At 38.5% G+C, this 13,099-nt stretch overlaps 1 protein-coding gene across 3 annotated transcripts in view; it reads right to left on the minus strand.

Moving 5' to 3' along the window:
* Window positions 1-13,099, minus strand: part of AGTPBP1 (ATP/GTP binding carboxypeptidase 1) — a 128,311-nt gene that overhangs the window by 26,338 nt on the left and 88,874 nt on the right. For all 3 annotated transcript variants that reach the window (XM_054032072.1, XM_054032070.1, XM_054032073.1), the window contains one exon: window positions 9,556-9,716. In XM_054032072.1, coding sequence (XP_053888047.1) covers window positions 9,556-9,716 — 161 coding nt within the window. The remainder of the gene's footprint in view (window positions 1-9,555; window positions 9,717-13,099) is intronic.

Below are 13,099 nucleotides of genomic sequence, written 5' to 3' on the forward strand. Positions count from 1 at the left end.
GAAATTGGGACCATATGCAATAGACTGGTACCCATACAATGAGGAACCTGTAACAGGTAGTAACATTTTGAAAACAGTTATGGTATCTAATAGTCCAGTATGGTTAAAACAATCAATATTTCCACTGAAAAGAGTTTCAAGGAATAATCTGGCTGTGAAAACTTGTTCGGGGATAAAAGAAAATAGAGAATAGAGAGTTTTTGACACTTCTGGTAATATCTGATTTTTTTAATTTAAATTTTCAAGAGTAACTAGTATTTTGGGGGCACATCCTGAGACACCTTAAAAGGAGTTTAATTTGCAGAAGGCTAGTACACAGCACCTTCTGAAGTCAGGACTCTTTCTGAAAATCAGGCACTCCAAAACTCAGGCACTCAAAGTCAGTAGTGATTTTTGAACATTTAGGGACAAAAGTTTAAGAATATTATTGACTAAAACCTTATGGGGGGGAGGGGAGAAAGAACAGACAACTGCATCATTTAATTTAGAAAAGTAGGTTTCAGCAAATATATAATTTTAAGAACAGAAAAAGACCATTAAAATCATCTAGTTTGTCCTGCATAACACTGGCCACAGAATGTCACCTAGTGATTTCACTTAGAACTGCTTTGTGTTTCAGAACTCCTACTCACTTTTAAAAATCAGATCCTAAAGCTCTGTCACAGGGATGGATCTACCTGTTTTGGGCAACTATGACATTTATTTCAAGCTTTTATGTGCCATATCCTCAACTGGTGTAAATCAATATAGCTTTATTGAAGTTAATGGAGCAACACCTATTTACATCAGCTGAGGTTCTAGTTCATATACAGAGGCATCCTTCCGCCAACAATCAGCTCTGACCATTTGTTCCATACATTCTATACAAAAAGAATAGGCCATAACTGAAGCTTTGCATATCCCTGAAGTGCTCTATTTAGATTTATTTTAAAATACATCCACCTGGAACTCTAGGAACAAGTATAAAAATATTAGGGCTGTTGATTAATCCCAGTTAACTCACACAATTAGCTCCAAAAATTAATCGTGATTAATCGCACTGTTAAACAATAGAATACCAATTGAAATTTATTAAATATTTTTGGATGTTTTCTACATTTTCAAATGTATTGATTTCAATTACAACATAGACTACAAAGTGTACAGTGCTCACTTTATATTTATTTTTGATTACAAATATTTGGACTGTAAAAAACAAAATAGTTTTTTTCAATTCATCTAATACTATACTATGATACTCTATACCATAGTGCAATCTCTTTATCATGAAAGTTGAACTTACAAATGTAGAATTATGTACAAAAAAGTAACTGCATTCAAAAATAAAACAATGGAAAACTTTAGAGCCTACAAGTCCAATCAATCCTACTTCAGCCAATCCATCAGACAAACAAGTTTCGTTAAAATTTTCAGCAGATACTGCTGCCCACTTCTTGTTTATAATGTCACCTTAAAGTGAGAACAGGCGTTCGCATGGCACTTTTGTAGCTGGTGTTGCAAGGTTTTTACATGTCAGATATACTAAACATTCGTATGCCCCTTCATTCTTCAGCCACCATTCCAGAGGACATGATTCCATACTGATGATGCTCGTTAAAAAAATAATGCGTTAATTACATTTGTGACTGAATTCCTTGGGGAGAATGGTCTGTCTCCTGTTCTGTTTTACCTGCATTCTGCCATATATTTCAGATGATGAACCAGCACATATTCGTTTTAAGAACACTTTCACAGCAGATTTGACAAAATGCAAAGAAGGTACCAATGTGAGATTTCTAAAAATAGCTACAGCACTCAACACAAGGTTTAAAAATCTGAAGTGCCAGCCAAAATCTGAGAGGAACGAGGTGTGGAGCATGCTTGCAGAAGACTTAAAAGAGCAACACTCAGATATGGAAACTACAGAACCTGAAACATCAAAAAAGAAAATCCACCTTCTGCTGGTGGCATCTGAAGCAGATGATGAAAATGAACATGCGTCAGTTTGCTCTACTTTGGATCATTATCAAGCAGAACCCGTCATCAGCATGGACGCATGTCCTCTGGAACGGTGGCTGAAGTATGAAGGGACATATGAATATTTAGCGTATCTGGCACATAAGTATCTTGCAGCGCTGGCTACAACAGTGCCATGTGAACGTCTGTTCTCACTTTCAGGTGACATTTTAAACAAGAAGCGGGCAGCAGCATCTCCTGCAAATTTTAACCAAACTTGTTTGGCTGAGTGATTGGCTGAAGTAGAATTGAGTGGACTTGTAAGCTCTGAAACTAAGTTTTATTTTTGAGTGCAGTTATTTTTTGTACATAATTTTACATTTGCAAGTTCAACTTTCATGATAAAGAGATTGCACTACAGTACTTGTATTAGGTGAACTGAAAAAATACTATTTCTTTTGTTTTCTTACAGTGCAAATACTTGTAATAAAAAATATAAAGTGAGCACTGTACACTCTGTATTGTGTTGTAATAGAAATCAATATATTTGAAAATGTAGAAAACATCCAAAAATATTTAAATAAATGGTATTCTACTGTTTAACAGCGCGATTAATCGTGATTAATTTTTTTAATTGCTTGACAACCCTGTAAAATATTAAACATATTATAACCAATGTACAAAATATAAAATCCTCTCAAATCAGGACTCTCTCCACGTTTAAAAAAACCCACTTAGTTTTTCCCCAAAAAACCTGGGAAAAGAGGAGTTTTGCAGAGTGACCTGAAGATCAACAAATTTAGCCTCTGAAACAGTGGGGCAAGCAAGTTCCAGAGTTGCGCTCCCTTCACTGAAAATGCCTAAACCATTTTTCATTTAAATCAGGATGTTAGCTTGAGTGCCTCAGCTGCCCTCAGTGTCATTGTATCTTTACGGCAGACTTAACTGCATTCAGTCATCCATACACCTCTATCAGTGCCACACAGGGAGACAACACCTCACCCTGAGTTACAAGGAAGACCCCAAGCTGCGAACCATTTAACACCTGGTTAGCCTCTTTTGAAGGTTGTTAGCCAATGTATGTAGGTTACACACACATTCACACACAACACATTAATATGTATTCTGCCCATTGTATTATTATAATGCATGTGTGTGTGGGCGGGTGTAATCATGCTAAACTCTACTCTGACTATTCTTGCACTCTTAAGCTAAGGCATACATCCTATGATGCCCAGGGACAAGAATAGCTCAACTCCTGGCTTAAGCAAACACAATAACTGTCAAAAACTAGATGGACTAGACTTAAGGTACAATGTTGTGTATGTATGAATAATGTAAATGTATGAATGTTCTCTGTTAGGGAGTATCTTCATGCCTTTTAGCATTTGGAATTTAATATTCAAACAAAAGATCGGAAACTACAGGGAGGCACCAAAGACAAAAATGGCACAATCTGGCCAATTAAACTTTAAGCATAGTGAACAGCATTCTGTAACTTGTAAACAGCCATCTATAAAAGATGGTGAATTTAAGGGGGCTTTTGGGAAGCACATCTTCTGTGTAAGATGAACCGAACACATTGCGAGACTGCCTCCTGGGTAGGACTGGTAATGGATTAACTCTCTCTTTCCTGTACTGAATTGCTTTATCTTTAGCCAATAAATTTGGCTGAGCTTGGTTATTTAGTCTCTTGAACATTCTTAATATTCAACCACAAGTATAGTCAATTAGTTGGCTATGCCTTTTTGTCATTTACAGCTAAATGAAGATAGAAAAGTGCAAGGTTTTAAAAGAACTTTCCTTTCTCTACTTTTCTTACCATGCATATCTTGAGAATAGTTATTTTGTCATTAATGACTGCTTTCATTTGACTCATGCTTTTCTGTCATTTTAGTTCATTTCAGTTCCTCTTCTGATTAGTATTTGCTATATCTAAAACAAAGCATGTGTATTCTCTCAGCTAAACTCCTGGAGTGGGCAGACAAATTGCCAAACACCACCCTGCGAGTGCAAGTGTAGAGCAACAGAGTTGTGTTGCTATACATTTTGGGATCTGCACGCAGATAACTGTGTTGCTTGTCACAGTCAGATACAGAGCCAGTGCAGGTGGTATTCCTTGGGGAATTCTGCACAGAATTGATGTCCCCCACAGATTTCTTTGCTTTCCCACAGAAAAATGACTTTCTGAGGGGGAAGCAAAAGGAAGCCACAAGAGTGGTCATGTGACACACACACCCCCAACAGTATGTTTCGGGTGCCCAAGGCAGCTGGTAGAGAGGTAAATCACTGTGGGGCAGGGGGCAGGACTGGGGAAGACCTGGCTGGTGGCTCTTAACCTGCGCCAGCTCCTCAGCTGCAGGAGGAGGGATCACTGTACAGGGAGCTGCTCCCCCATCCACCCAACCCCCATGCATACAGACCCCTCAGACCCAGACCCTCCCACTGAGCCTCATCCCCCCTACACTCAGAACCTCCCTGATCAGCCCCACTTCCCCTGCACCTGGACCATCCTGACAAGCCACCCACACCCCCACCATATCAAGCCCCAACCAGCTGCATCTGGATCCCCAGCCCACTGAGCCCCACTCCCCCAGCATCTGGACCCCACCACTGAGCCCTCCACACCCAGACACCCCTTCTGCTGAGCCACAACCACCTTCACCTGGACCCCCCTGCAGAGTCCCATTACCATTGCACCTAGAACACTGCAACAAGCCCCAGTGCATCCAGATCCACTCTGCACACGGATCCCCCACTGAGCCTCCCGCACCCAGACTGCCCCACACAGAACCTTTTCAACCCATACCTGGATCCCCCCCATTAAGCCCTTCCATACCTAGATCCTGCCTTGCTGAGCCTGCCCCCACACCTGGGACAGAAGGGCAGGGGTCTGGGGTGTTTCTGGGGCAGGCTGGGTCCTTGCACTGTGTCAGGGTTGGGTGCAGCCTCACCACTGAGTCAGTGTCCCGGGGGAAGCTACACAGTGATCTCCCACCTCTGTGTAGCCAGTAGCCTGTGCTCCCCAGTGCCATGCTGGAGCCTCCACATTTATTTGACAAATAAAATGTGCAGAATTTTAAAATATTGTGCGCAGAATGCCCTCAGGAATAAGGTGGAGGAAGTGACAGCACAGTACATGTGGTCACATACTCATAAATTAGACTATAATGGGTTAACTAATCCTGTAATTTTTTACCCCATGGTTAACATGCAGTGAAAACATATGCATAGAATCATTTCAGATGTTTTAGAGGTTACAGCCAACACACTCAATTGCACTTTAAATCTCCTGAAAATCTTACAAGATGTTTTCTGTAGAAATGATGTCAGTTATAAATAGAGTGAACACTTAAAATTAAGTAGAATAAATAAAGGCATCCCAAACATAAAAACATTACTGTTTCATTTTATTGAAGAGGTTTATCTTTCTTTAATTACCTCCCAATTTAAATGTACTCTTTTCAAAGGAAAGTAAACCTCAAACTTCTAACAGGTTATATTTATGGTAGTTTTAATGATATAACTGCACAATAATTAGAAACTGACAGATTGTAAATATCGTTTGCCACTCTGTGGGTTTACATGGACGAAGACTAAATGGCCTTTCCAGTGACCTACTGTCCTAATGTGTTTTGTAGCTGCAATTAACTCTACTCTTCAGGTCATCCTAACCCTTTCTCTGTGTTACACAATTAAGCAAACATGATGGAAGACATGATTTATATTGTTTCTGCAAATTTAAAATCTTATTAAGTTTAAATTGTTTAAACAAACAATTACTGTATTTTGTAGACAATAATATGCAGTCCTCCACTGGCTTGATCTGCAAAGGGAGGTTGGGGAGGTCAGGCTGTTTCCATCACAAGGGTGAATTCCCTCCCTCCCCACCGGCCTGCAAGAGATCTTGATGGCACAGAAAAGGCATTGTGCACTAGCCAGGAAGACTCCGAACTTCTGTGGCCTCTCACCTTGCTGACTACTACTTTATTTGATCCTCATTCTTTTCCCTGTTTGTCTTTTTGGACACTGCTATTACTGTTCATATTATGGTCATGTCTAGTGACCCCAACTAAAATCAAAGCCACATCATGGTGGCCACTATACAAACAATACTGTATAAAGAAAATCTCTAAATTTAATATTTAAATAGATAAGGCCGAATTATCCACTGGAGCACATTGCCTTTGTTTTCTTGTGTTCCCTCTACACTCACTCTTGATCAGCACATACACTCCCATTGATTCAGATACAAACTACAATGAATCCTGTGCAAGAAATTATATTAGGCAACCTCCTGTTTTAATAGGCTGTTCAGTACTGTTGGCAACACTAGAGCACAGTTCTGCTTCATCTCAATTTGATGTCCACTCCCAGCAAATCACCAGTTTTTGTCAGTCCTAAGTAGCTGCGTAAGAGAGATCACACTGCAGTTGAGTCCCAAACCAAATCTATTTCTTTCCCCCGTCTAGTCCACCATATCCAAATGTTTCTCAGACATTTTTTTTTGGATCCCAGTACAACATCAAATTCACTCTCCCTGAAACTGAACACTCCCTTCTCTACCACTCTAGATAGCTATGCTATCCCTCCTGCCTCTCATGCTTGGAACCTCTATGTAATAGCCTTTGATTTCTCCATTTATCTTCTAAGTCTTTTTACTTAAGCATACCAAGTCCATCCTTCCTCTTCACTGTTCCCACTGCTAAAATCCTCGTCCATAACTTGGTACTCTCTCACCTTGCCAATACAGCATTATTCCTGACTTGCTCTTTTACATCTCTCCCTTCTCCAGTTTATTCACAATGGCACTGCTAATGCCATCTTCTGCTCCTGTCACCTGAAACTCCTTATTGTTTACTCGCTCTACTTTATGCCTTCTATCAAGCTGCCCCCTAGAACAGTCTCCCATTCCCTAGGGACCTACCACCTCTCCTCTCCTTCCAAATATTTCCCCCCCAATAATCCTCCTTTTCTTTTCTTTTCCTAATAGCTCCTTGTCGTCAATGACCTGACATCCTTGGTCTCATCCACCTCAAACTATAATCACTTTGAGCTAGTTAAGAGGAAGGTTTTATATTGCTTCTGCAAACCCAAACTGTAGAATATAGTGTATCTTATGAGTCATGGAATTGTTTAAAGCCATGAACAGGTAGGTGGCATGCACAAACTGACCATTGGTCTAACCACTTCAAATCACAGTTAAGAAAAGCCTGTCTTTCCACTACCTGTCTTCAGTTCCTCTCTACCTCAGCAAAGTACATAAATTCTCCAAATAAGAGAAGGGAAGGTCTGTTTGAATTGTAGAGGCAATATAATCAGAAAATACCAGTCGCTTTTAAGTTTGCCTCCTTTGTTCCTTCATAAAACTAGCTTCAGATTCCACTGTAAATTTAGCAAACAACGGAAATCTTCAGTTAACGGTTTGGTAATAGTAAACTGGTAAAAAATTGAAAGACTAGCCCTCTTGAAATCATTGCCTTCACCTCAGGTGTCTAACATGTCTAGTCAAAGATAACCCTGCAATTATTGCAAAAAAGCATTTTTTTTAAAGCCCAAGCACTTTGAGATGGACCATTTTGATAGTTTGAATAGAATTGAAACCTTAGATGAACTAAAAACATTGAAAATTACTACAAAACTATTAATAGCCATTATATACCCTATTTTATTTTTTTAAAAGAGGCACCAATCAAAACAAGAGATGAAAATCAATATTTTGTGACTGCTTTTGCTTAGCAGATGGAGAAAGACCATTAATGGGGAAGAGTATTCTTTAACCCATGGTCCATACACATATCGCCTAAGAGTTTGTTGCTTTAAATAATTCCATTGATTGTGAGGCATAGCATACAAACTCCTACAAGAGGGATCTGCAGAGAATATTTCATGAAGGAAAATGTACCTCAAAGCTATAGAGTACCAGACTACCCATAAATGCTTTTTCTTCACACATTTATTAATGGTTAAATGGTCAAAGTGATATCATTTACACGTCAAATTATACTTCAGTGATTTAAACTGGTTATAAGATTATTGTTACTTTAGGATTGTGTACATACTGATTATATTCAAACAAAACTACATTTTTAAATAGAGTAAAACAATAGAAGTTTTAGAATACAGGAACTAAACGCCACACATACTTCCATATGAAAACCTCTTCCACGGATTTCCTGTGCAACTGTGGGTAAGATATCACTTAACCCCTTTGTTTCAGTTTACCCATCTGTAAAATGGTTGTAATTATAAAATATTTCCCTAGCTCACCGGGATATTGCAGGATTTAACAAACTGTAAAGCACTTTGAGACCCTTGAATAAAAACCACTAGGTAAGTAGCAGTTACAGCTTTCACAAAAGCTGTAATTAATGTTAATATATTTCTATAATAATCTCTTTTCATGAAAGAGTATTGTTTGGGATAAAGCTTTCCAAAATATTTTCCTTTGAGCTGACGCTAAGAATAGAAAGTTTGAGGAAACTCCATTTAGTGGTTTCTGAATTATGGGAAGATAGACATTTTCAAATAAAAAGAAATGAAACTAATCAAAAACTCCAGACTTTTCTTACCAAATTCATTAGACAACCTCCAAAACTAGTTTGTGTCTCGTAATCCATGCTACAACTGGGGACGGGAGGAAGAAAGAATTTAAAAGCTAGTCTTTATTTATAACGAGCATACTCAATGGCCATTTGCTAAGACTGTTAGCAAAGTCAGAATAGCATCTCACACTGTGTGCCCTCATTAAGGGATGGAAGAACTGCACCTTCCCCCTACAGAGATTGTCAGGCACAGAAGCAGTTACTATGACAGTTTGCTTACAGAAAACTATGAGCCTCTTACTGAAATATATCCAACAGGATTTTTCAAGTGACTGTCCCAATACCAGAGACGGGGGAGAAATCATTGGGGAGGGAGAGGCGCAGATCAAGTTTCTATAGGTTTTTGCCACATTTTTGCTGTACTCTGCAATATTTTTGTTTAAAACTGAAAGCGTGTGTCTTTCTCTTGCAAAGAGAAAACAGCTCAATTTAATCCATTGTAATACCATTCTGGCAACCCAACCTTAGATGGAATTGTCTAGTGTCAAAACACAAAACAGCAGAATTTTGAAGTTAACTTCCCCCATACTAATTCACTTCAATAAAATATCAATTATAGCGCCTCCACTGAACTGTAGAAACATCCATGGGTTTTATCCATTAACACTTTCACAAAGACCTTTTATTGATAGTAAACAATGACTGAAGCATACAGTCTCTAGGTGAATTAGAATTATGGAACCAAATCATCCACTGGGGTAAACTGGCACAGAAGTCAATGGAGCTGTACACGTTTACACTAACAAATATGCCCATAATTACCAATTTGTTTTTTTCTTCTCTCAAGCTGATATTCCAGTTTGCTTCAAATTTAGTCAAACATTTTTTTTTACAATATGAAATAATAAAACCTTTCAACATTTAATAATGTACATGACACTTGTGACAATAGGACACATTCTAAACATTTTTAAAACTTTCATTTGTGTAAGCTTTTGCCTGATTTTTTAATGTTTTAGACACTCTATGGATAATTTATTTCTTTGGAAAGACAAATGCAATTCATTTGTTTTACCTTGTTACTTTACAGCTTGATTCAATCAACTCATTTTCAATGTCAATGAGGCTAGAAGGCAGATTGAATTCCAGTGGAGAGGTCAGTCTTTTCAAACGCAGTAAGGCAACACAGAATTTGGCTCCCATCTCTTCCAGTTCTCGTGTCCCTATCTGTAACCCCTATGCATGAAATAAAATACAGATACACTCTATTAGCTTATAACCACATTCCAGTATTTTGTTATATTTTACAATAGGTTGCTCCAAATTAGCTGTGAAATGCAGACAAGAATTTTTACATAAATGCTTAGAAAGCAGGAATTTACAAAACTCAAAGGTTAATTTTCATCTTAGATAGAACGGCCATTTCTAGAAGACTTCAGTATCTCAGAGGTATATTCTGCTCTCTGTGCCAGAGCTTAATTCCCATCGATGCAAATGAGGGTTATCACAGTTTATCAGTCTTCCGTAATTCATTAATGGAAAGGAAGAACAGTTGAATATTAAGTCATTTTTCACAGAAACTGAATTTACAGTATTTAAATTTTAATCTAAAAATTTTCTTCAGCAAGTTCTGTCAGAATGAAAAAAAATGGAGTATATTCCGGGTGTATTAAATTCAGTAAAATACATCAATTTGTTTAAAAACTAATTTGCAAAATTATTTCTTACCAAGAATGAATGAATAAATAATTCATTTTAATAATTCATGAATAAGAATGAATAGAAACTATCATACTTAACTCTTTCATAGAGCAGTATTGCACAGTTGCCAAACTGAAATTTTTCAGTCCAAAGTTACTGCTACAGTGAATACTCTCTTGATTTCTAGAAAGTGATGGGCTCAAAAGTCTGCTTCAGTCAGCAAAGATTGTTTCATATGGATGTTGATGGAGTAAGGTACGGTTTAGTTTAATTAAGGATGCAGGGAAAATAAATGTCTGTTCTGCAATCTGATCCTTTGAATTTTTGCAATTGCTATTACATATAATTCTTATAATCATTATAGAGTTTCTTTTCAAACCCAGGCTCAGCTGTCAGGAGGTAATTTTGGATGTGTAGAATTTGGGCTAGATGAAGTCTCATACTATATTCCGTTCTTTACGAATATATATTATTTTTTCTTTCAGATGTGGCATTTAATGTGCTGCATGATTTTTTCTTTGCTATAACTATGGGGGAGACTGCTTTGGATGAATAACCCTTTTTACTTTGTTGTTGGCACTCAGATTTCAGGCAACTGGTTTCAAGATACCAGAGGCCAGGAAAATGATTGCCTTTGGCAGAGAAGAGTCTTCCTATAATGGTACGTTCACCAGGGGTTCCATTGCCATGTCAAATACCGGAAAACAAGGGGCTCCTGGACCAGTGAGGTAGTATTTCTAGTCATGTGCTCTCCCTCCCACCCCCACTGTTCTCAGAACCTTAGTCAGAATAGGCTGATGTAAGATATGAGCATCTTCAAGAGCTTAACTTGGGTGCCATTCATATAGAAGTACTTCTATTGTTCAAAGAATCTTTGCTGCTTCTTTAAAAACTTTCCCTTTTCTGAGTTTGTATCATGACTCCCAGACCTTAAGAATTTTCTACCAATAATAGTGAAGCCATATTCCTGAGAAAGTGTTTATGATCTGTCAATTGTATTTGCCAGTATGAAAAGGAGTAGTGTCTGTAGTTCAGATTACATTACCTTTTTAGAATGTCTTGAAGTTACTGACGGTAGGTAGTTTTCCTCTTGCTATTGCTTAAATAATCATCTTATACAGTGGCTCTTTGAATAGCTTTCATCCAGAGCATTCAGACATGGTCATTAGTTGTTTTGCCTGGGCATTCATTTTCCATGCCCAGATAACTCTAGCAATAGCTGTGACCATGGATCTAGCTACACACTGTAGAGAATTCACTGAATCCGCTAAAACAAGGTTGTCTCCAGACACACTTCTCTCAAGGATTATTTCAACTTCAGATAAGAAACCTTCAAATAAAATGGACTTTACTTCCTTCCTGACTGAGGATTCCACCTTCTTGTCAGTGGGGTTTCAGAGTAAAAATTCATATTTTGATGGGATACTCATCTTCTTTAGAAGGGAGGCTACTTCTGCATCATCTCTAGCAAGGATACGCCATCTTTTCCCTCAACACAGAATAGAATTTTTGAATGCGTCTCTTTAAGCTTTGATAGATACTCACATTTGAATTTGGTGATGCTTCTAAAGTTATGAGAGGGGGAAGATCATACTGTTCAGATATTTGATGGAATGTGTCTGCCTTTTGGTCTGAGCTGTCAGGATCTTTCCTCTTTTTAGGAAGATAATTTCCTTTTTCAGCACTGAATGGAGATTTTTTTTTTTTATGTTTCTACCATTACTTCATTCATCTGAAATCCTGACATCACTCATTTCTCAGTAGAAGACAAGTTGGATGAGGAACACACTCTTTCTGTACTTTTTCTTGGAAGACTTTTGCCTCTTTCTTGTTCTATCAATTGATCTTAAGCTGCCAGATGAATCTCATTATTTCCTTCTCAGAACGAGAGTGTCGGCATTTCTAGAGGCCAGGCATCCCAGATGTCCTCTTTGCCTTCATAGGAAGATGGAAATCTCTCTCATTGCACTGACTCCAAAGAAAATATTATTGTGCAGGGATTTGATTTTCTTGGTTGGTTTGTAATAAGCATGAAGGGGTTTTCCTTTCTGGATAACTGATTTCTCAGTATGACTCAACTGGATAGATTTTCCATTTGATTTCTACTCTTTTTTACCTGAGGACTGATCTGAGGCCTTTGGAAGTTAATTTTCTTAAAATTTCAGTTTGGCATCCCATACTTTACCTTATTTATCTAAAAAGTATTCTGAAGATTTTTGGTTTGTGGGACTCCTGGATGCACTATTATCGATCGGAACCCTAAAAGCATCCCCATCTCAGGACCACAGAAGGTGGTCAGGAAATATTTTGGAACCAACCTATCATAGGGACACTTGTGTACCTAGTACGAAGTAGGAATTAATGTACTCTATATGGGCCTACTGAGAAGCCTGCTGAGATGTGTGCTTTGTCAATAGGCCAAGAGAGCCTGGTTTGGCGTGCTGGAATAGGATAATTATACCTCACTGTCTACTGTCTTCCTGGTTTGCAGCCTTCTGGTCCACCTGTTCAACATGGCTGAAGTCTGCTTGCAAAAAGGAGAAGCTACTGTGTGGGATATTTTGGCATTCATGTACTTTGTAAGCCTGCTTCAGCTTGCCTCTCTGCTTCAGCCTGCAGCAATGTTTGAGGCACTGTGGGAAGGGGAAGAAGATGGAGGCTTCAGGTCATCCACTCTTTTCTACTGGTTGTACTTTTTAGCAATATTCAACTGTTGGTTGTTGGGTAACTGCTGCGCAAAAAAAGGCATAGGGCAATAGGCTTGCGCTGCACTGGAAACAGGCTGGGGGAGGGAGGCAGGAAAGGAGGCGAATTTTATTCACTGCTGAACAGCAAGCTGCTAAAATAGAATGAAAATATTTGGCTTTATCTGCCTCCTTCTGCTGCCATGGTGGAGAATTCTGGAGGCAACATTACCT

Source organism: Malaclemys terrapin, chromosome 6, assembly GCF_027887155.1.
Source record: "Malaclemys terrapin pileata isolate rMalTer1 chromosome 6, rMalTer1.hap1, whole genome shotgun sequence".
NCBI classification, from domain to species: domain Eukaryota; kingdom Metazoa; phylum Chordata; order Testudines; family Emydidae; genus Malaclemys; species Malaclemys terrapin.